Here is a 25,125-nt window from a genome sequence, read left to right on the forward strand (position 1 = left end):
ACAGAAATTTATTTATTTTTCAATTAAAAGTCCAATCTCTCCTCCATGCATGTCCACAGGGACTCAGGCTTCTACTTTGTTACTCCTCATTCGTGTGGTCCCAGATGTTCCCCCAAGTTAGCATACAGGCAGCAGGATGAGAGGTGACATTCTCATTCTTTTTAAAGTCACAACAGGGAAGTTGCCCATACATTCTGCTCACATCCCATTGGTCAGACTTGGTCATGTGACCATGGCCACCTGCAAGGGAGACTGGGAAATGTAGTCTTTAGCTGGGTAGCCATGAACCCAGCTAAAAATTCTATTACTGCATGAGAAAGGAGTCCCTGGGTGATGCAAACAGTCAAGTGCTGAGCTACTAATTGAAAAGTTGGCAGTTCGAATCCACCATGATTCAGCATTGACTTGAGAGCAACTGGTCTGGTTTTTTTTTTTTGTTTTTTTTTTTTACGTGAGAAAGGGAAGTGGGATGCTGGATGATGACTAGCAGCCTCTGCCATGGGAGATTAGGAGAAAAATAAAACCCAGAACTAGATGGAAAATGAAATGGAAAATATTGTCATTCAAAATAGTGACCAAAAGCTGTATAATATGGGAATCAATTTATCCAGGAAGTTACAAAGCCTAAATGAAGAGCACACCAAACATACATTAAAGGAATAAAGCAAGATCTGAATGAAAGACAGAATATGACCCTGGATGGAGGGATTAAATGTCAACACCTCCCATATGAATGTATAAATTAATCCCTTCAAAATATTAATGGGAGTATTTTCCAAAACTGGACAAAGTTTGTCTGTCATTCATTCGCAAGAATAAATGCCTAAGAATTACCAGAAAGCCTTGAAAAGAAACAATAATTAGGGTGCACCACTCCTATTTAATATTACAGTAGTCTATAAGTATATTGTAATTAAACCAGTGTAGTACTGCCTCAACAATAGACAATATGTCAGTGGAAGAGAGAATCCACGGCAGATCAAAGTACATTCGACACTTAATAGATAATGCAGATAGCATTGCAAGTCATTGGGAAAAGAAGAATTTTTCAATAAAAGATGTAGGGGCAATTGGCTGTCCCTATAGGAGTAAAGAAAGTCAGAACCTTGTATCATACTGCACAGAAAATATACTCCATGTTATTTAAATTTTAAAGATAAATTTTTGTCTTGGTTATCTAGTGCGGCTATAACACAAATACCACAAGTGGATGGCTTTAACAAAGAGAAATTTATTCTCTAACAGTCTAGTAGGTTACAAGTCCAAATTCAGGGTATTGGCCCTAGGGGAAGGATTTCTCTCTCTCTCTCTATGCTCTGGAGGAAGGTCTTTGTCCTCAACCTTCCCCTGGTCGGGGAGCTTCTCAGGCACAGGGACCCCAGGTCCAAAGAATGCGCTCTGCTCCTGGTGCTGCTTTCTTGGTGGTATGAGGCCCCAACCCTCTGCTTGCTTATATCTTTTATATCTCAAGAGATTGCCTCAAGACACAATCTAATCCTGTAGGTTGAGTCCTGCCTCGCTAACACAACTGCTACCCATCCTCCCTCATTAACATCATAGAGGCAGGATTTACAACATATAGGAAAATCACACCATACCAGGAATCATGGCCCAGCCCAATTGATACACACATTTGGGGGGAGAAGGGGACATAATTCAATCTATGACAATATTACAAGACAATGTAAGAGAATATGTAAATTCTTGGAGGTTGGAATTGGCTTCTAGAAACTGAGGATTCATAAGAAAAAGGTCTTAAGAAAATATCCACATGACAAAAGTCACTATAAACAGCATCAAAAGACCAACAATAGGCTCGGAGAAGGTATTTGCAATGTACTCGGCAGAAAAAAAGGTTGATGTGTCTCAGTTGAAAATCAGCCAAGGTTCCAGAGGCAACTCACAGGGAGGCTGACTGCAAGAACAGTGTGCAGCCTCACCAGCAGCAAGACACCACTCTTACCATATGATTTGCAAATTGAAAACCACTAGTAGCAGCTAGAGCTGGTAAGAGTGCAGAGAAATATGCACACTCACATTCTGTTTAAAAGGCCATAAATCATCACAAGCTTTTAGGAAAGCGATACGCATATCCTTTGACCCAGAATTCCCACTTCTGGGATTTTATCCAGTCAAAATAAAATCGCCAGTATCTAAAGATATGTTCAAGAGTGTTTATTGCTGCATATTTTATAATAATGAGACAAGCAAACACAACTGGAAATAACCTGAATACTCGTAAAAGGAGAAATGTTGAATAAAATATGATAGAACCCTACTATGGAAGACTGTGCAACTCAAGTCTATGATTTCTTATTTGAAACTCTTGGGCCAGATATGTTTTCAGAATTCAGAATTTTTCCAATTAAAAATTGCATAGGACAAATATTGTATGACCTCGCTTACACGAAATAAGCGAGTATTATAGAAACCAAAGAGTATTTGTGGTTACCAGATGCAGTAAGGAGAGGGAAAGGGGAGTTTTGGCTTAGAGGCATTGAGTTTACGTTAATGGTGATGGAAGAATTCAGAAAAGGAGGTTGAGAATGGTTGCGCAACATGGAGAGCGTAGTCAGTGTCACGGAATTATACATGTATAAATTGTTGAATTGGAGAGTGTTTTGTTGTGAGATAGGGAAGAAACGGGAACTGAGCCCCTAGACAAGGAGCCCTGCAACTGGCAACTTACTTACAATACTCTGTGCTTGGCTAATGACATAAACCCCATACCCTGGAATGTGCCATAAGGAAAGAGCAAACAGTGTACTCCCTTGTAAGACATTTTCCAGAAGGACCAGCCTGACCTGGTCCCTGGAACACGCACAGACATCTGCAAGGTGACCAAGGTGACCGATGGATGACTTCTGCCTGACGCAAGTACCCGAGATAGGAATCAAACCAGCATCACAGGAGGGACTGCGCAGGCGCGACCCCCATAATAAGTTCTGCTACAAATTCCAGAAGCCTTCAGAACAGGAGCTGTCTTAAAGCCATCTTAGAAAGCTGCTGTGCGCACACCGTAGTTAACATCTCTCCACCCAGGTGGGACACTTGCCAGAAAACCCCGTCTATACCTATGAATAAACATAAATCTTTTCCCCCTCAAAAACCTTTAAAAACCCGTGCAAATCCTTTGTTTTGGGAGACGGGGTAAGCATTGCCTAGGCCCTCCTATCTCCGCTTGCAAGCCTCTTTAATACAGCTTTGCTCGTGTGGAAACTTCTGTGTGCCTTACCTGTTCATTCTTGGCCAGTGAAAGGCAAGAACCTTCATTTAAGGCTTTGAGGCACCAGTAACAGTTGTATATATTTTGACCACAGTAAAAAAATACATATATATATAAAAAATATACCATCAAAATATGAAAATAATATATGTTTAATACATAACTTACAACACTATTTTAAAATAACTTATACTGTATATTATAGTGTTGTTATTAGTCACCACTGAGTAGATTCTGATTCATGGCAACCCCATGTGTGCAGGGTAGAACTGCTTCATATGGTTTTAAGGCTGTGACCTTTCAGAAGCAGTTTACCAGGCCTTTCTTCTGAGGCACCTCTGGGTGGGTTTGAATCTCCAGCCTTTCAGCTAGTAGTCAAGTGCTTAACCATTTGTATCACCCAGGGACTTCTTATATATTATGTAACACTCCTATAACTATTAGGGGGAGTACCCTGTAATTAAATACATTCATGTTTCTACAGCAAAACATGGATATTCACTCTAAGTGGAATAAATAGAACTATAAAGATAAATTTAAAGTCAGGTTTATCGCTAAATAAACTACAAAAAAAAATTGGATTTAGAATTGAGGATAAGGGATTGTGGGTCTCTATTTAAAAAGAGGTGCCCCAAAACCCATTACCATCAAGTTGATTCCAACTCATAGCTACCCTTCCTAAGAAAGACCCAACCTAACTGGACCAATAGAGACTAGATGAATCCCCGAGACTATCACCCTAAGTTACCCTTTGAATTTGGAATTGAAGCTATTTCTGGAGGTCACCTTTCAGCCAAATGATAGATTGACTTATAAAATAAACGATATCACCCATGAGTAAAGTGCTCCCTTAAACAGTGAACTGTATGAGACCAAACAGTCAACATTTACCCAAAAGCAAAGATGAGAAGGCAAGGAGGGGAAAGGAAGCTAGATCAATGGAAACGGAACAAACAGAATGGAAATAATGAGAATGCTGACGCATTGTGAAAATTGTAACCAGTGTCAGGGAACAATTTGTATAAAAAATGTTAAGTCTGAACATAATCTGCTGTGTAAACTTTCACCTACAATACAATAAAATATTTTTTATAAAAAGAGGTAGATGTGTGTAGTGACTTGGAAAGCTGTCCATGGCCTATGGCTAAATGCAAAAGTAACTTTTAGAATGACCCATAGAGTATGACCTCGTTATTGTGAGAACAAACCAAAGTCCCAACATATGTGGATACATGTTCACACAAGCAGAGACAAGGACAGATGGAGCCAACTGAATGGGTGTGAGTGATTACGTTGGCACACATGTTGGGGGCTGAAAGGGATCGCTCAAAAACATTTTTGTATACTTTGACTTGTTACACTGAGCTGGCAATACTTTCATAGCTCAAATAATAAAGAGAGAGAGAAACAGTAGAAAACCACCCTCACATACCTCAGCCTGAAAGAAGGACTGCAGATTTGTTTGTTCATTAGTATTAGAAACGAGGAAGTGGGAGGATGCAGGGTCGGATCGGCCCTGGCTGAAGGACATAGGGTTTGAGCTGAGCGTCTGCAGAGTAATAATGCTAAGAGCACAGACTTATATTCCCAGCCCAGCAATTCCACTCCTAGGTGGACACCCAAAACATTTGAAAGCAGTGATGCAAACAGACACACAAACACTAATGTTCACTGAAGCACTATTCACAACATCCAAAAGGGGAAAACAACCTAAATGTTAAATGGATAAATAAAATGCGGTACATACACACTGCCATGGATTGAATTATGTCCCCCAAAAATGTGTGTATCAATTTGGCTGGGCCAGAATTCTCAGTATTGTGTGATTATCCACCATTTTTTGTGATTGTTCACCAATTTATGTGATTTTCCTATATGTAGTAAATCCTATCACTATGTTATGATAAGATGGATTAGCGGCAGTTATATTGATGAGGTCTACAAGATTAGGTAGTGTCTTAAACCAGTCTCTTTTGAGATATAAAAGAGAGAAATGAGCAGAGGGACATGGGGACCTCATACCATTGAGAAAGCAGCACCGGGAGCAGAGCATGTCCTTTGGACCTGAGGTTCCTTGCTGGGATGTTGCCAGACCAAGGAAATACTGATAAAAGGACCTTCCTCCAGAGCCAACAGAGAGAGAACGCCTTCACCTGGAGCCAGTACCCTGAATTCGAACTTCTAGACTACTAGACTGTGAAAGAATAAACTTTTCTTTGTTAAAGCTATCCACTTGTGGTATTTCTGTTATAGCAGCACTAGATAACTAAGATATACACAATGGAATATTACTCAGCCACGAAGGGAAATGAAGCCCAGATACATGCTACAATGTGGATGAGCCTTGAAAACGTTATGCAGAGTGAAGTAAGTCAATCACAAAAGGACAGATATTATATGACCTTACTTATATAAAATGACAAGAACAGGCAAATGTGTAGAAACTAAAGTTTATTAGTGGTTACCAGGGGTGGGAAAGAAGGGGAGCAGGGGATCCGTTGCTTGGGAACTGGTGAGTTTCTGTTCATGGCGATGGGGAACTCGGCATTGATGATGGATAATGGTTGCACAACGTGATGAATGTAATTGATATCACTAAGTTGTACACGTGAAAAATGTTGAATTGGCAACTTGTGTTATATATATATTTACAACAATAAAAAAAGAAACAAAAGAAGAAGACACTTCCCTGCTTTCTGCATGCCAGGTGCTGCTCTAACCATTGCATGTGTAAGAACTCCTGACTCCTCTGAGATGGGTATTTTATTATCATCATCCTCATTTTACTGATGAGGAAACCAAGGCCCAAAGACGTTATTTGCCCAAGGTCACAAAGCTAGTCACAACAAAGCTGAGATCCAGACCAAGGCAGTCTGGCTCAGAGTCTGTGTGTCCGACCACTACATGGCACTGCCTCTTTACAGGTAGTGCTGCTTATGATTGAAAGGGGGTGATGTCCAAGGAAGCCCCAGAGCCTGGACCAGGCTGGGTGTGTTCTAGGAACACTACATAGCAGGGAACACTGTAGCGTCTGGCTAGAAAGGGTTCCCAGCAAAGGCCTAGCTCAGAAACAAGCTTTACCCTCAAGCACCTGAAGAGTACTGCTGATCATCACTAAATAAATACCTGGCTGCTACAGCTCACCTGGGGACACTTGACAGATTGACCCCCGCAGAGCAGCTTGCTCACACATCAGTGTTGGCAACCAGGCCTGTGACTGGGGCTTTATCGTGAAACAACTGGCACTCTCTGCCCACCTCAGCTGACCACACTGGGCACACCTCTCCCACAGGCAGCCCCATGGCCCTGTGAGCATGCCTCAGTTGTACCTGCTCTTGAAGGTATCTTCCCACCTCTTGAAGGAACACTCTAAGTCCCCCTCTAAGTCAATCTTGTGTATGCCGTCCACCTATGCATTTAAGTCCTACCATCCAAAACACATTGCATTGGACAAATCTGCAAAAGATGTCTTTAAACTGTTAAAAAGCAAAAATATCACTTTGAAGACAAAGGCACACCTGACCCAAGCCATGGTGTTTTCAGTCACCTGCTATGCATGCAAAAGCTGGACAATGAATAAGGAAGACCAGAGAAGAACTGAGGCCTTTGAATTATGGTGTTGGCAAAGAATATTGACTATGCCATGGAGTGCCAAAACAATGAACAAACCTGTCTTGGAAGAAGGACAACCAAAATGCTCCTTAGAAGCAAAGATGGTGAGACTATGTCTCACATACTTTTGGACATGTTATCAGAAAGGATAAATCCCTGGAAAGGACATTACGCTTAGTAGAGGGTCAGCGAAAAAGAGGAAGACCATCAATGAGATGTATTGACAACAATGAGCTCAAGCACAGCAATGATTGTGAGGATGGAACGGGACCGGGCAGTGTTTCATTCTGTTGTACATAAGGTTGTTATGGGTTGGAACTGACTTGACAGCACCCAACAACAATCCCAAACCCAAAGCCCAGATTTGCTGAAAATCCAACCAGCCATTTTCACATGGTATGATGAAAGGTAAATAGAGAGAAATGCAATTATTTTTATATTTCTTATTCAAGAGTCTCAGAGCTGGTTTCTTTTATCCACCAGATTCTCTAGAAAGTACATACCAGCCATTCAGGATTTTCCACCCTCCCTCCCCGCCTTTTTCCTTCCCTTCCATTCACCTCCCTTGACTCCACATCTCTCTCTTCCTTCCTTCTTGTATTTCTTGAATACCTGCTTTGTGCTGGGCTCTGCTCCACACTCTGTACCCAGCCTGTTCATGTCCCAGCTGCTGCCATTGCTTCGGGCTAAGTGGAATGTGGTATCAACTAACCCCACTCAATACCAGATTCATCCAGTGTAGTCCTAAGGATACCTCTGACCACAGCAGACAGGAAGCAAAACAAGCAGTGTCCTCAGGGCATGAGAATCCTCTTCACCCACCCTTCCTCAGGCACAACCCACCCACCACCAATCTATCTGAGAGATGAAGGGACTGACCTGTCTTATTTGCCAGGAGTTTTCATTCTTTAGATCAGTGTCTCTAAACTTTCAATTTATAAAATTTTTTTTCATGCCCCTGTCTTAGTTTTCTAGTGCTGCTGTAACAGAAATACCATGAGTGGCTTTAAAGGACAGAAATTTATTTTCTCACAGGTTTGACTAAAAGTACAAATCAGGATCTCAGGCATATCAGTTCCATCTTTGTTGGTAGCTCTGTGTGTTCCTTGGTTCTTTGTAGTTCCTTGGCTCGTAAGCAATCCTTACATGGCGTGTGTCTTCTCCCATCTGTGCCTCTGTGTCTAATCTGCTTTTTTTTATAACTCAGAAGTGATTAGGTTTAGGATCCACCTTACACTGGTATGGCCCTGACTGATCGATTACATTACATTACATGACATTACATTACATTATGGAAAGTTATTAGATCATATCACATCACATTGTGGAAGATAATTTGCTCTACCCAACTCTAATTGATTTAATCACATGATTAAATCATAACAGCATATGGCCAAGATTTTAATACATGTTTTCTTTGGGACACAATTCAATCCATAGCACCCCCCAATACCAATATAAATATATTTTTTTACAATATATATTTGGCATGTACTACCAAACCCCAGCACTCATCTGTCAGTTTGTTGTACTGTGGTGGCTTGCGTGTTGCTGTGACGCTGGAAGTTATGGCACTGGCATTTTAAACACTAGCAGGGTCACTCATGGTGGACAGGTTTCAGCATAGACCAAGAGGCAGTCATTCACAAAGAACAAGGGGATACTGTGTGGTTCAAAATCAGGAAAGGTGTGCATTAGGGTTGTATTCTTTCACCATACTTTTTCAATCTGTATGTTAAGCAAATAATCTGAGAAGCTGGACTATATGAAGAAGAACACAGCATCAGGACTGGAGGAAGACTCATGAATAATCTGTGATATGCAGATGACATAACCTTGCTTACTGAAAGTGAAGAGGACTTGAAGCACTTACCGATGAAGATCAAAGACCACAGCCTTCAGTATGGATTACACCTCAACATAAAGAAAACAAAAATCCTCACAACTGGACCAATAAAAATCATGATAAAAAGAGAAAATACTGAAGTTGTCAAAGATTTCATTTTACTTGGATCCACAGTCAACACCCAGGGAATGCAGCAGTCAAGAAATCAAACAACATACTGCATTGGGCAAATCGACTGCAAAAGACTTCTTTATAGTATTAAAAAGCAAAGATGTCACCTTGAAGACTAGGGTGCCCCTGACCCAAGCTATGGTATTTTCAATCACCTCATATGCATGCAAAAGCTGGACAATGAATAAGGGAGACCAAAGAAGAATTGATGCCTTTGAATTATGGAGAATATATTGAATATACCATAGACTGCTAGAAGAACAAACAAATCGGTCTTGGACAAAGTACAGCCAGAATGCTTCTCAGAAGCAAGGATGGTAAAACTTTGCCTCACGTACTTTGGACATGTTATCAGGAGGTACCAGTCCCTGGAGAAGGACATCATGCCTGGTAAGGTAGAGGGTCAGTGAAAAAGAGACCGTCAATAAGATGGATTGGCATGGTGGCTGCAACAATGGGCTCAAACATGAGGATGATGCAGGACCAGACAGTATTCCATTCTCTTGTACATAGGGCTGCTATGAGTAGGGACCAACTCGATGGCACCTAACAACAAAAACAAGAGCTATCAAAGTAATTCACATTATAAGACATGCACACAAAATAGACATTTTCAAAGTATCAGCTAAAACATAAAATGATTAAAAGTTATAATAATATTTTCTTCCTGTACCTACCTTGAACATCACACCTTTAAATCATACAAGGAAATGACCCTGCTGCCTGTAGCCCTTGCTAACCAGAGTTTCTGTTTCTGTATTTTCAGGACATGTTCACATTACGGACTTCAACATAGCAACAGTTGTGAAAGGCTCAGAAAAGGCTTCCTCCATGGCTGGCACCAAACCCTACATGGGTGAGTGTTCCAGACCCCTTTTAGAGCATGAGTAGGACCATTCCCCAAGGCCTCAGCCTTTCTTTCCTGCTTCGTCTGCCCCCCAACACACACCCACATACCCACCTTCCATCTCCACATCAAGCTCCTGTGCCCAGCATGTGCTATGCTCTTTTGCACCTCTGGGCCTTTACTCAAGCTGTCCCCTCTGATAGGAGCACCCCCCACCACCACCCCCTGGGAAACTTCTGGAGAACTTCCACTCAGCCAGAACACCCTGGCCCAGTGGTTTTGCCAGAGTATATTTTGGATCTTTTCTGAAAGAACAGTTTTTGGTATGCATTCTCTGCTCTTGGTTTAGTTTTGTTTGTTAAGAACACCAATTATCTGAATCTTGGATCTTCTTTGCCAATCTTTAATACTTGTCATTTTCTCTCCAATCTTTTTTACCCCTTCCTTCATTTCTTTGAAGTTTTTCTCATTTTCATCTTTCCTTCAAGGCATTCTCTTGTGTTTATTTTCTCTGTGTGCTTTCTAGTGAAGTCTTTATTTCTGAAATAATTTTCCTTTTATTTCTAATACTTTCCTGAGTTCTCTCACCTATTTTTTGAGTATTTTAAGTTCTAGAATCTATCATTCTTTCATATATTGTATGATCTTCTTGATATTTATATTACTTATTAATCCTTAATGCCTATATATTAGTTATCAAGGAGCTGTAGTTGCATAACAGATAAGTGCTCACCTACCAACCAAGAGGTCAGCATTTCAAACCCACATAGAGGCTCCGTGGGAGAAAGATTACAGCCTTGGAAATCCAATGGGACAGTTCTACTGTGTCACATGGGGTCACTGTGAGTCAGAATCAACTCGATAGCATACAACAACAACATATTAGGTATTACTTTCTGTGTAACGAATTATGCCGAAACTTAGCAGCTTAGAACAATGACAATGTATTATTTCCCACAATCATGTGGGCTGGCTGGGTGGATCTTCTGAAGCTCTATTAAGCTGGTGGGTCACCTGGAAGCTGGGCTCAGCTGGGACAAGTGGGATGACTGGACCTCTCTCTCTCTCTCTCTGCATGGTCTTTCATCCTCAAGGAGTTAGAGTGAGCTTTCTCACATGGTGGCCACAGAGTTTCAAGGAGACAAACCCAATGCTTGTGTGCTTATCAAGTCTCTGCATGCTTCATGTTTTCTGATGTCCCATGCTTCAGAGAAAGGCCAATGGCCAAGACCAGAGACAGTGTGGGAGGGGACTACTCAGAGTAGGTATACAAGGAGGCCTGACTCATTGGGGGGCCTTTAATGTAATAATCCACCACAATGCATTTTCACTCTTTTGAAATAGTAGGTTACAGTTTTGATCTGTTTTGTGGGCTCATCTTTCTGGTAAAGTTTCATTGCCTGTAAGGATGTTATTCTTCTCCTTATTCTCCTTTTCCTTATAATAACTGCATATGTAATTTGATACTTTTCTGTTGCTCATTTCTATGCAAAATTTGTTTTCCTAGACTTTTTGGAGATGATGTGTGTGTTATTAATTGAATAGTGTGCCCCTAAAATGTGTGTCAACTTGGCTAGGCCATGATTCCCAGTGTCGTGTGATTGTCCACCATTTTGTCATCTGATGTGATTTTCCCATGTGTTGTAAATTATACCCTATAATGTTAATAAGGCAGTATTAGAGGCAGTTATATTAATGAGGCAGGACTCAGGCTACAAGATTAGGTTGTCAATCTCTTTTGAGATATAAAAGAGAGAAGAAAAGAGAGGAGGGGGACCTCCTACCATCAAGAATGAAGAACCAGGAGGGGAGAGCATCCTTTGGACCCAGGGTCCCTGTACTGAGAAACTTCTAGACCTGGGGGAAGACTGGTGACAAAAACCTTACCCCAGAGCGAACAGAGAAAGCCTTCCCCTGGAGCTCACATCCTGAATTCAGACTTCTAGTCTCCTAAATTGTGAGAGAATAAACTTTGGTTTGTTAAAGCCATCCACTTGTGGTATTTCCTTTATAGCAACACTAGTTAACTAAGGCAGAATTTGGTATCAGGAGAGTGGCGTGCTGCTCTAACAGTTACCTACAGTGTAGAAGCAATTTTGAAACTGTGAATAGGTAGATGCTGGAAGAGTTTTAAAATGCCTAATAGTAAAAGCCTAAATTGCCTTGAAGAGACTGTTGGTGGAATTATGGATATCAAAGGCAATTCTGGTAAGGACTCAGAAGGAAGTGAGGAGAGCTGTTACACTGGAGACAGTGCAGACGGAAAGCAGCAGCAACAGGGAAAGGGCAGCAGCAGAACCAGGAGACCAGTGTGATACAGCGCTGGAGCCGACCCACAGAGCAAGAGAGCTGAGTGCTGGGCGCAGGAGGCTTCCTGGTGGAGTAAGGTGCCTCCGGGTGCTTATCTGTGGAGCTGGGTTTGCTGACCTAGGGAGCAAGAGAGCTGAGTGCCTTCTAGCCAGAGTTTACTGGTGGAGTGGAATGCCTCCAGGCATTTATCTGTGGAGCTAAAGAGCTTTGGAACACTTGCCCCAGTAGGGCAGATACAGGTGACAAGGCCCAAGGGGCCGAGAGGCCAAAGAACCATGATGCAGAAGCTGAACATACAAAGAGCACAGGAAACAGAGCTGCCTCAGTCTTAAAGGGTAGGCCACGATCTCTGAGTTAGAAAGGATGGAGTCATGGCATATGCGGTTTCAAAGGATGAGGCCACAGCCTCCTAGGTTTCAAAGAGTCAGATCTTCACAACTCTGTTCTGGAGTGTGGGACTGCCTTTCATGAGTGCCAGCAGGATTGGGCCAGGTCCACTGTCCAAAGCTGAGGGGGCACGGCTGCCACACCCAAGGGGCAGAAGAATGGTCCCTGCTGGGGCTGAGGGGGTGGAGTTACCACTCAGATGGACTAGAAGAATAGGGCTGCCCAAATCTGAGGGAGCACAGTTGTTCTTCCAGTGGGCCTGGAAGGCAGAGCTGAAGCCCAGGGCATAGGGGCCTCTACCCAGAATCCAGAGAGTGTGGTCAACACCCAGAATCTGGAGGGAAGGGCCATTGCTTAAATGGTCTCAGAGAAAGGAGAATTATTTTCAAGACTTGAGAGCTAATGTAATATGTTCTCTTGACTTGCTTGGTGCCTATTATCCCTCCTTTCTTTCCAATTTCTGCCATTTGTAATGGAAATGTCTAACTTGTGCCTCTTCCACTGCTGTATTTCAGAAGCAGATAACTTATTTTCTAGATTTCACAGATGAAGAGGAATTTTTGGATTTTGGACTTAGAGTTGACTTAAGAGTTTTGCTATGGTATGATAGAGTTAATGTGTTTTACATGTGACAAGGACATGAATTTTGGGGGGCCAAAGGGTAGAATGTTATGGATTGAATTGTGTCCCCCAATATGTTTGTCAACTTGGCTAGGCCATGATTCCCAGCATTGTGTGATTGTCCACCATTTTGTCATCTGATGTTATTTTCCGATGTGTTGTAAATCCTACCTCTATGACGTTAATGAGGCAGGATTAGAAGCAGTTATATTAATGAGGCAGAACTCAATCTACAAGATCAGGTGGTATTCTAAGTCAATCTATTTTGAGATATAAAAGGAGAAGAAAGCAGACAGGAGGGGGATCTCCTACCACCAAGAATGAAGAACCAAGAGGGGAGAGTATCCTTTGGACTCAGGGTCCCAGCACTGAGAAGCTCCTAGACTCAGGGGTAGCTTGGTGACAAAGACCTTCCCCCAGAGCTGACAGACAAAGAATGCCTTTCCTGGCAGCTGGCGCCCTGTGTTTGGACTTCTAGGCTCCTAAACTGCAAGAGAATAAACTTGTGTTTGTTAAAGCCACCCACTCTCAGTATTTCTGTTATAGCAGCACTAAATAACTAAGGGAATGTGGCTCAGAATTGTTTGTCTAACATAATAGATCTACTCCTTTTGTTGTTTTTATGAAGTGTCAATATCTAAGGCGGCTTGCTATCAGAGATTTTCTGGCTCTTTTCTCCTCCCCCGCTTATATCTTGCCCTCCTATTCCCTTCGTCTGTAGGGTCGCTTTCCCACTCAGTCGTGGTCCAATCCCAACAGTTTCTCCTTTCCTAGAAGGGAGCGTCGGCTGGATGATTGAAAGTGCTGTTGTGTTACAAACTGTTTCAGCTCCTTCAGAACTTACTGAGGCCCCGTTCACTCACCTCGTGTTGGAATGGGCAGTCTCCTCCTAATTTCAGCTGCTGTTCTCAGATTGGCCTAGCTGTTTCGGAGTTCCCTGTCTCTGATTTCTCAGATGCTGTCCCTTTGTTTCCTTCTGCACAGACATTGCTACCATGGAGGTCTTGTCACTATGGATAGTTTGTTCCTATCCACTCATAATTGGAAGTTTTTGAGGACACCTGGTCACTTGTTGTTGTTGTTGTTGTTAGTTGCTGTCGAGTCAGCCCCTGACTCATGATGACCCCCTGCACACCAAAACTAAACACTGCCCAGTCCTGTGCCATCCCTGTGATTATTTGTGGATCAGACTGTTGTGATCCGTAGGATTTTCACAGGCTAGTTTTTGGAAGCAGAGCACCAGGCCTTTCTTCCTAGTCTGTCTTAATCTGGAAGCTCCACTGAAACCTGCTCACCGTCATAGCAACATGCAAACCTCCACTGACACACAAGTGGTAGCTGTGCATGGGGTGCCTTGGCTGGGAATCGAACCCAGGTCTCCCGTTTGGAAGGCAAGCATTCCACCACTGAACAATCGCTGCCGTCACATCTGGTCACTTATTCTGTAATAGGTATTGTGCATGGGTTTTTGGTATAGCTGCCTATTTGCTCTGCCAGGTTTTATGTACAGATTCATGGAGATTCAAAAACTATGCCACCATTTCCCCAGAATCTACTGCTTACGTCATTAATTTTAGCTTATTAGATAAGTGAATGAAGTTTGGCTATAAATAACGGTAGAAATAATAAACAACTTGCTTTGAGCATTTGCTATATGCTAGGTACTGAGCCAAGAGTCACTGAGTGGCGCAAACGGTTAAGCACTCAACTCTTAACAAAAAAGTTGGTGATTCGAATCCACCCAGAGGCACCTCAGAAGACAGGCTTGGCAATCTGCTTCCAAAAGGTGACAGCCTTGAAAACCCTAAGGAGCAGTTCTATTCTGCACACCTGGAGTCGCCATGAGTGAGAATCAACTCGTTGGCAACCAGTGACGAAGCACTGAGCTAGGTGATTTCCATTCATATCTTCACTGAATCTTCACAAACATAAGGTAGGCACAATTATATTTTATATATATAAACTCCCATTTTCTATTTGAGGGAACTGGTGCTTAGGAAGGTTAGGAGACTTTCCCAAGTTCACACCATTGATGTGAGTCAACCCAGGTCAGCATAATTCTAAAACTCCAGAGCACTTCTCAGTCCAGCCCCGCATGACAAGAACTAGCTTTTAGCTAAAAGACTGGAAGGTATACATATAAATAAGTATGTTCACTTCTCAGTGAAGAAGGAAAATCAAAGAAGAATCGATGCCTTTGAACTATGATGTTGTGAAGAATATTGAATATACCACGGACTGCCAGAAGAACAAACAAATCTATCTTGGAAGAAGTACAGCCAGAATGTTCCTCAGAAGCAAGGATAGAGAGACTTTGTCTCACATACTTAGGACATGTTATCAGGAGGGACCAGTCCCTGGAGAAGGACATCAGGCTTCGTAAAGTAGCGGGTCAGTGAAAAAGAGAAAGATCCTAACGAGATGGATTGACACAGTGGCTTCAATAATGGATTCAAACATAGCTACAATTGTGAGGATGGCTCAGGATCAGGCAATGTTTCGACTTGATGACATCTAACAACAACAACATGTTCACTTCTAAGTAATCTCTTTAGGATACTGAGTACTTATTTCAATAAGATTTTTGATGTTGATGACCTTTCTGAAATCCCTTCCCAGAAAGATCCAGAGCTGGGACAAGTCTGGCCCAGGAGATCACTGTCCTATGATTCAAGAGAAATCAAATGGACAGGATTTAGAGGCTGAGAGGGTGGAGAGTGAGAGAGAAGGAGGTGTTAGGGCCACTTCCCGGGTTTCTGATGGTGCGGATGAGTGGATTACGGTGTGTTCGCTGTGTAGGGAACACAGCTGGAGCCGCAGGTTTGTGGGGTGGTGAGGGAAGTGATGAATTTGAATTTTTGGTGTCTGTGGGACCTCACAATAGTTCAGATGTTCTCCAGGCATTTGGAGAGAGCTGTGGACTTGGGGGAGGGGGGAGGCCCTGGGCAGTGCAAACACCTAAGCACTCAGCTGTTAACCAAAAGGTTGGTAGTTCAAGTCTACCCAGAGACACTTTGCTAGAAAGCCCTGACCATCTACTTCTGAAAGTTCACAGCCATTGAAACTCCTATGGAGTGCAGTTCTACTCTGTAACACATGGGGTATCCATGAGTCAGAATCATCTCAGTGGTAACTGGTTTGGTTTGGGTTTTTCGTTTGTTTGGGTGGATGGACTCAGCATGGCCAAAATAGCCCTGGTGGTGTAAACCATTAAGCATTCGGCTGCTAACCAAAAGATTGGTGGTTCAAATCCACCCAACAGCACTGCAGAGAAAAGACCTAGCAATCTGCCTCCGTAAAGATTAAAGCCAGGAAAACCCTGTGGGGGAGGTTCTACTCCGTCACATGGGGTCACTAAGAGTCGGAAATGACTCAACATTGCTCAACAACAACAGCAAGGGGAGTGACCAGCACTGAGATGGAGTAAAGATGTGCCTGTGGGCCAGTTCCCAGAGAGTAGGCAGGAAAGGAGAGGACCAATTCCGAGGCCTGAGGAGCACCATGCTGGAAGGGGCAGGCAGAGGCCAGAGGCAGCATCACCAGATGGGAGGGCTGAGGAGGAAGAAGCGAGATGGGGGAAGCATCTCCCACGTGGAGCCTCCTCCACAGTCCTGACTGCCTTTAAGCTGTTTCCGAAAAGTAAGTTGATCTCAAGGAATGTAGATCCTGCCCCGTTGCAGGAATTCAGGGCAATCTTCTACCAGTTCTGACTGTCCCTGCCTGGTTTTCTCAGCCACAGTGACATTTCTGCCCCTGCTTGTGGCACAATGCACAAAACTTCCCCGGGTACCTCCTCACAGACTCTTATTGGACTTTCCTGGCCTCACACCCTAGCTCCCCACTGAGTGTCTGAGACAGCTCTGTCCTGGATCTTGACCTCCAAGAAGGCAGACCAGTGATGACCCAGCTGGCCACTCTTCACAGTGGCTCCAACAGGCATTGTGACCTTACCCTATACCTGTCATTACATCTAACCTTACAGCATCCACATGGGCCGTCTGCTGCTCATTTCATATGAGGACCCAGAGGCCCGGAGAGGTTAATTAACCTGCCCAGGGGCACACAGCTGGTAAGTGATGGAGCCAGAATTTAAATCCAATTCTATTTGGATCCAAAGCCCATGCTTTTGCCATTATACCAAGACGGCTTTTTTGACACTGAGTTCCTATATCCTAACTCAGTATTTCTCAGATAAGAGAATCCCGGCCCTACTCAGGATTCCAGGCTCCTGGTATCCTAATTAGAGCAGCCTTCTGCCTGAATTAATAAACAAATGAGCAGGAGAGATCTTTACGGGCTTGAGAGGGCGTATCTGATTCACCAAATGGATTACTTTCAGAAACTGTAGGGGTAACGGTACCAGGCAGTGGGAGTTGAGTCAGGAAGATGGGAAGCGGGGGAGCACTCTCTCAGTAAAGTCAAATCCTGCAGTTCCCAGGACCGTGAATTCCTAGTGTCAAATGGCAGGCTTGTTGATTTTAATCACTGGAGTCGTTGAGTTCAAAGGCCTGATAACAAGTGCTCAGAATGTTCCAAACGCCAACCCAGGGAATGGGCTGATGAGTAAGCTCCCAGAGGTTGCTCACGAAAGGATGATTCCCGAAGAAACATTTGCATAGAGCTGAATTTTTGTTAATTAAAAGAGCAGATGGAATTCGCAATCGGAGGAAGAAATCTCTCTGAGATGTGCCAGTGCCAGATCAGAAGGCAGAAACACTCCGGCAGCTGCCCAGGGCTTCGGAGTGTATAAACCTGAGATGAAACGCAGAGCCGAGCCTTCATTCAGCAAACGTTTGTGGAGTGTTTAGAGGTGCAGGGCTCAGAGTTGGGCTCTGGGGCTGCTGAGATGAATAATGCAGCCCTCTGGTCCCCAGGAGCTCACCGCTGAGTGGGACAGACAGGTGTGTGGACGTAGTTGTGAACAGGACTCTGTCAAACAGGTGTGATCGTTCAAGAGGAAGAAGAAGCATGTTCAAGGCACAAAGAAGAGGAGATGGGCTGTTTTTGGATAGGTTTAAGGATTCCTGGAGGAGGCTGAGGTATGAGCCATAAAATTAAGGCCCAGTATTATGAGTGCCTTGACATCTGACATCCTTAAATGGCTCAACTGCGATTTTCCTCTTCCCATTGAGTCCTGGTGGTGCAGTGATTAAGCGCTTGGCTGCTAACCAAAAGGTTGGCAGTTTGAATTCACCAGCCTCTCCACGAGAGAAAAATGTGGCAGCCTGCTTCCGTAAGATTACAGCCTTGGAAAACCTAGGGGGCAGTTCTACTCTGTCCTGCAGGATCACTGTAAGTCAGAAGCAAATCAACAGCAATGGGTTTATTGTGCTCCCACAAATAAAGTCCCTTAGTCAAACAACCCCTCCTCATCACTGAAACCAGACACCAAAAACACCAAACCAAAGCTGTTGCCGAGGGGTCAGTTCTAACTCACAGCAACCCAATAGCCTGCTTCTTCTGAATAGTGGGCTTCAGGTCCTGGCCAGCCCACAGAATTCTTTAAACAAACCAATCACATCCTTCCCAGGGAATCAGGTGCACTCCACCCTCTTGTTACTGCAAAGCCTGCCTCCTACAGCCCCTGTTTGTTCACTCTGTTCCTCAGTGCCACCCATGTGGCCTTGTGTGGCAGGCCACGTCCTCCTCTCCCAGGCATGAGTATATGTGACTCATAAACTGCTGTTATCTCATCTGCTCAGTGTCAGGTGTTGAGCCATTCCCAGAGCCTTAGGGTGGGAATCCCTCCCTCACCCAGAATGGACAAACCAGAGGTAGCAATCTGAGTTAGACCCTGAGGGTGTGCTTGGAGTTTACCTGTTGGGTAAGACTAGGAAGGGTACATTTCAGGCAGAGGGAACAACCAGTGCCAAGGCTCAGAGCGCTGAAAGAACACAGTGTGTCGGGATAGCCTAGACGTTCCGTATTCCTATAGTTTATAACACATGAGGAGGTGGGGAGGGAGGGGTGAGAAGGGGCAAAGCATGAGGGTCTTGCATGCCTTGGCAAAGGAGTAGGGAGCCAGTGGAAAGTTTAATGCCAGCGACTGATCAGGTTAACAGATCCAGCTTCATGTGGGACCTTGAAGTGAGTTGGTATCAGGAAAGCATGAGGGGCCAGGCTTGCCAGGAATGGCTCCAGGTAAAAATCAGAAAATTGATCCAAGTGTGAGCTTCAGCACGGGGGCGATTTGGCTGCTTCCACTTACTGGCTGAGTGAACTGGGTTGGATTTCACTACCCAGTTTAACAACATAAAGAGCTCAATGGAGTAAACACGCAAGCCATGTTGCTGTCTGTTACATTCGTCCTTTATGGATTGAGTTGTGTCCCCTCAAAATATGGTTCGGGATCCTAACCCCTATACCTGTGGGTGTGGTCTAATGGGAAGGAATAGAATTACCTTACATCTAAAGTAACGTAATCGCCTTTGATAATGCGATTATTTCTGTATCTCATCGGAGCTTCCGTATTTTCTCGTTAGACAAATAAACACCCTCTTCTCTTCTCTTCCTGTGCAGATGTGCAAAATCCTTATGGACTTTGTACACACTTGAATGAAACCAGCTTTCTCTTGCTATTAATGCTTTTAGCATCCCCAGAGAGAAGTTATCAGACCGATGCAGCAATTTCATTTTATCTCAAATTAATATGTAAGCATGTGACACCTAAATTCATCTGGCTAGCCAGAGAGCCAGGGAAATATAAATTATCCCCAAGGGATCCTGGGGCAGGACTGGCATGCTGCTTATCGCTGCTTCCCATGGCACTTTCAGCACACCTTAATGCAAGCAATTATGGGGGATCTGGAGTTACTGGAGGAACATGCATGACATGTGGCTTGGTGGGATGGGCTTTCATTTACCCGTGCCTTTTGTTGCTCATTCATTAATGAATTAAAGTGATTAAAAAAAAAAAAGGTAGCTCACATCTGTTGGGAACATGCTATCTGCCAGGCCCTACACTAAATACATATGGCATCTCGTTCTGGGGCAGGAGCTGTCATACCGTGGAATCTGAGACTTTCTCAGAAGGGAAGTGCTTGCTCAATGACAAGCAGACTGCAAAGGTCAGACGCCATCACGATTTGAAGCCAGGACTCTGTGCTTCAGCGTCTTCACCACTCTGATGCATTGAGAATCTACTTCTAGACCAGCTTCATGGTCATCCTAAGGATCTGAGCTGACTTAGTAACATCTAACATCCTTGCCCTCAGGGAGCTCACAGCCCAACAGGGAAGGTGGGCATGTGTACTATTAATTAAAACACAGCATGATGAGTGCTTCAAGGGAGGAATAGACAAGGCTTTGGTGAGAGTCCAGGGCATAGGTTGATGCACTTGGCCAGGAAGAAAGGAGGGTCAAACAGAGAAGAGCATGGAACTTGATGACCATTCCAAAGGAGGAGTAATATTTGATCTGGCTCTTGAAGTATAAGTAAGAGTTTACGAGTATGGATAATTCATTGCAATGGTCACACAGCACTCACAGACAATACTCAAAATTATGGGGTTTATTAGGGAAGTAACAGGTGACAAGTCAGGTTCAGAATACAGTTCTTCCATCAGGACAGCCTCTTCTTAGCCGTGCTCACAGGCACACCTCTCTGGCCCTCAGCCTCTGCCCTGCTCGGGCAAGTGTTCCAAAGCTGTTTTAGCTCTGCCAATAAGGGCCCAGAAGTACCCAGCTTTCTCCCTCCGTGGGCCAGGAAGCCCACCACAGCATCTCCGGCCATCATTTGTCCGCTACCTCCTCTCTCTGTCTCTCTCTCTCTGTCTCCTGGTTCCAGGAGCTTCTCAGCACAGGGACCCCGGGTCCAGAGGATGCACTCTCTAGTCCTGGCTGTTCCTCCTTGGTGTGGTGGGATTCTCTCTCTGATCTGGAATTGACTCTCTTTTAAGGCAAAACTGACCAGTCATCTTGGTGAGTCATAATTATATCATTTGCACAGTCCCACCCAATCACCTGAGTGGGGGTTACAAGACCATGCCAAGCAAGGCCACACAAAAGCAACCCACCACACCACAGTGGAACAAACAGTTACGCACGCAACTGTTAACCTAAAGGTTGGCAGTTCGAACCCGCTCAGAGGATCCTTGGAAGACAAGCCTGGTGATCTGCTTCCAAAAGGTCACAGCTTTGAAGACCCTATGGAACAGTTCTATGCTGCATACACAGGGTCGCCATGAGTAGCAATCAGCTCGGTGGCAACTAACAACATTTCTTTGAAGGTGGTACAATGGGCATAATAAGGATGGTGGCTGGATTTGAGGCTGTAAGAAAAGCTGGGCCTGTTTTTAGAAAGTTTTCATGCTAAGGAATTGAAACTTGACATGTTTTTAAGCAAGTGTTATGAGCATGTGGATAATAACAGTAATACAGACAGCACATATTACGCATTAAAAAAAAAAAAATCCATTGCCATCCAATTCTGACTCATAGCAACCCTATAGGACAGAGTAGAACTGCCCCATAGGATTTTCAAAGAGCACCCAGTGGATTCGAACTGCTGACCTCTTGGTTAGCAGCCATAGCTCTTAACCACTATGCCAGCAGGGTTTCCATGATGCACTTACTCTGTGCCAGACACTGTTATAAGACCATTATATGCATGGCTTCATTTTTTTCTTCACAATAACATTACGTAGCAGGTACTGTTATTCCTTTAAAAAAAATAATAAGGAAATTGAGGCACAAATAAGAGTTTAAACCCCTTTGTTACCAAATTTCTATTAAAAAATTTTTTTTTGATGGCATGTGTTTTCAATATTGAAATGCATGCTTCCTAATTAAGTGCGTTTAACTTTTGGTTGGTAATATGGATTTTGAGAAATACTATCTGGAAATATACTCCACCAATGAGGCTAGTAGCACTTTGGCGCCACCGATTTGTGGTGTGACAGTATACCAGTGGGAATTAAAAAAAAGAAACCAAACCCATTGCCACTGAGTTGATTCTGACTCATAGCAACCCTCTAGGACAGGGTAGAACTGCCCCATAGGGTTTCCAAGGAGCAGCTGGTGGATTCGAACTGCCAACCTTTTAATTAGCAGCCAAGTTCTTAACCACTGCTTCGCAGGCACCTTTCTATGAGGTTACATGGGGAACCTCTGGTTTTCCAAATATGACACAGAAAGGCCAAAACAAACCCATCAGGGCTCCCTAACTATCATACAGAAAAGCCATAATTATGCTTGCAAGCCTTATCTCACAGAAATACAGGGGAAAAAAAGGTAACAGTTTACAAAACTTAACACATCCAGGAAGCATCACCTAACAGAATGCTCAACCTACACAGCAATGAGGCTCCAACTCCGGTCTGCTGAGCTTCGCACTTTCAAAAGGGACCCACCTTGACATTAAATGTATCAGTACCGTAATAATGTATTACCTGCAAGGTCCAGAGGCATAAAAAGTGGCTGGTATACCTTTATACCAAAGGTAGCTAAAGGGTTTTTAAGTAGCTTACCCAAGGCCGTTCCTCCGTTAAGCACGAGAGCTGAGGTTCAGTTGAAGGTCTGAATAACTACTAAGTTCACACCCCTAAATTCTTCTTTTCATTGTCTCTACTGACCTAGAAAGTTCTCTCAGGGACAGGGTGGAGGTGGCATTAAAGGGCACCAGGCTGGAGACAGGCAGAGAGGTAAGGAGGCTGGCATAAATCCAGGCAGAAATGAAGAAGATAGAGGGTAGAGAGAAAGGTATTGAATCAAGAAGTTTCTGGGAGGGAAAAATGATAAGGCATGCAGACCAATCAAATGATCAGAGTAGAGGCTGCAGGAGAGGGTAGAGTCCAAGATGACTCCTAGGTTTCTGACTTCTGCAACTGGGGAGACCATCACCTGAGGTTGACTACCCAATGGGATGTGTCTTAGTCTGGGTTCTCTAGAGGAGCAAAACCAGTGAAACATATGTATAAATACATGTATACAGAGAGATTTACAGTACTTCAAGGAAATGGTTCATGCAATTGTGAGAAAATGTCTCACGCAATTGTGGGGACTGGCAAGTCCCAAATCTGTGAGTCAGGCAGCAGGCTGGAGACCCCAGTTGGCTCGTGGGGTTGCTGGGGCGGGTGAATCCACAATCTACAGGTCAGGTGGCAGACTGGAGACTTCTTCAGGCTTACATTCCAAGAACAGGAGGTCAGGCAATGAGAAGAGTGCAGGGTCGAGAGAGAGAGAAAGAGGGAGAGACCAATCAAGCTTTGCTAGAACATACATTTATACACTGGAGTCAGGCCACACCCCTAAGGAAATACCCCTATCAACTTTTTGGCTGAACACTTCAGATCACATCATGGGATGTGATTACATTGTATTACGTTAAGGAAGAAGAAGCATTCCAATGTCTGCCACAACCACAGAGAATCACAGCCTAGCCAAGGGGACATATAACATTAATCATCACAGGAGGGAAGAAGATGAGTTTGGCCTGGACAGGTTGAGTATGGGGTGCCCATGGGACCTGTAGTTAGAGATGTCAGGAGGCAGTTGGCTGCACAGATCTGCTCATCTAGCCAGCTGGTCCTGCTCCATAGTTTTCTTGGCTGTAACCCTTACCAAACCACATCACCAGGCCTTTTCTTCTGTAGCACCGCTGGGTGGGTTCTAATCGCCAACCTTTAGGTTAGAGGTCAGCACAAACCAAACTTCTCCCAGTAGGCTTTGACTTCCTCTACTGTAAAATACAAGAGAGGAAAAAAATGACCTCAAACGTCCCCTCAAACCTGAAATGCCATAATTCTACATAGGGAGCAATTACCTGTAGAAACAGATCTTGGAGTCCTGTCAGCTCAGTAGGTTAGACATTGAGTAGCATTTCACAAACGCAGCAATGCAAATGCTTGGCCTTATTCTCAGAGCAAAATCAGCAGGCTAGTAATTATAATTTAGGAGGCTATTGTATTTTTTTCATATTTTTAGGCTAATGAGGAAGCAAACTCTGTGGTTAGCAGAGGGTGCAAATCCCACTAAATGTATATTTACATTTCTGAGTGGAGGAAAGGCAATCTCTTTGATCTGATGCTGGGTATTCTTGCTTTTCTGGAAGGCCGCTTGTGTGATGTCCCTTGGAATCAAAGCTCACTTTTCATTTAAAACCTCCCCTGGCAGAATTACTCAACAGCTTGTAGAGATGGTTAGTGGGAGGTAAGGCTGATCTTTCCAGGCTAATGGGCTGTGCTGGGGGAGCAGCCATAGCTCCCTGCAGCCTGAAGTCCACCTAGTGAATTGTGGGCTCAACAGTATCCGTGGAACCTGTTCCATGCCACACTGTGATAGGTTCTGGGGGTGTAGTAGGGAAGAAAACAGGTACTGTTGCAGAACATGACTCAAAATTAGTTCTGTTGGATTTTAAATCATTTTTATTACTGTGCATCTCAGTGGAGAAACCACTTTTTTCTTTCTTTTGGGTTGTGTCAAAACCCTAATTACCTGAAATGTAGAGTTCCTGAGTCTTCATAAATACCCTCGATTTTGGTTCTAATTCCGTTAGTGGATTTAACACATTGTGCATGGAGAGATTTGGGGATATAAAAAGAATAAAGTATATATTAATACAGTGGCTGGAACAATGAGCTCAAACATAGCAACAACTGGGAGGATGGTACAGGATCGGGCAACATTTTGTTCTATTATACACAGAGTCTATGTGAGTCGAAGTTGACTCAATCGTACCTAACATCAATGATATATTGTGCATATATATTTTATGATTATAATGGTTTCCCAAGGCTGCTGTAACAAAGTACCATAAATTAGATGGCTTATGTTGTTCTTGGGTGTCATCCAGCTGGTTCTGACTCATAGTGACCCCACGTAGAACAGAACGAAACATTGCCCGGCCCTGCACCATCCTCACAATAGTAGATATGTTTGAGCCCATTGTTGTAGCCACTGTGTCAGTCCATGTAATTGAGCAGCTTCCTTTTTTTCACTGACCCTCTAGTTTACCAAGCAAGCAGAGGGGGCTTATAAGAACAGAAACTTAAAAAAAAAAAAACAGTTCTAGAGGCCAGAAATTCAAATTCCGGGTGTCAGCAGGGCCATGTTCTCTCCAAAGTCTCTAGCGGAAGATCCTTCCTTATCTCTCCCAGTTTCTGGTAG

General features: G+C 43.7%; 1 protein-coding gene across 3 annotated transcripts in view; it reads left to right on the top strand.

The window, feature by feature from the left end:
• STK32B (serine/threonine kinase 32B) overlaps window positions 1-25,125 on the top strand; it is a 489,957-nt gene that overhangs the window by 401,419 nt on the left and 63,413 nt on the right. For all 3 annotated transcript variants that reach the window (XM_049886552.1, XM_049886553.1, XM_049886554.1), the window contains one exon: window positions 9,622-9,711. In XM_049886552.1, the coding sequence (XP_049742509.1) occupies window positions 9,622-9,711 (90 nt within the window). The remainder of the gene's footprint in view (window positions 1-9,621; window positions 9,712-25,125) is intronic.

Source organism: Elephas maximus, chromosome 5 (genome assembly GCF_024166365.1).
Source record: "Elephas maximus indicus isolate mEleMax1 chromosome 5, mEleMax1 primary haplotype, whole genome shotgun sequence".
NCBI lineage: Eukaryota > Metazoa > Chordata > Mammalia > Proboscidea > Elephantidae > Elephas > Elephas maximus.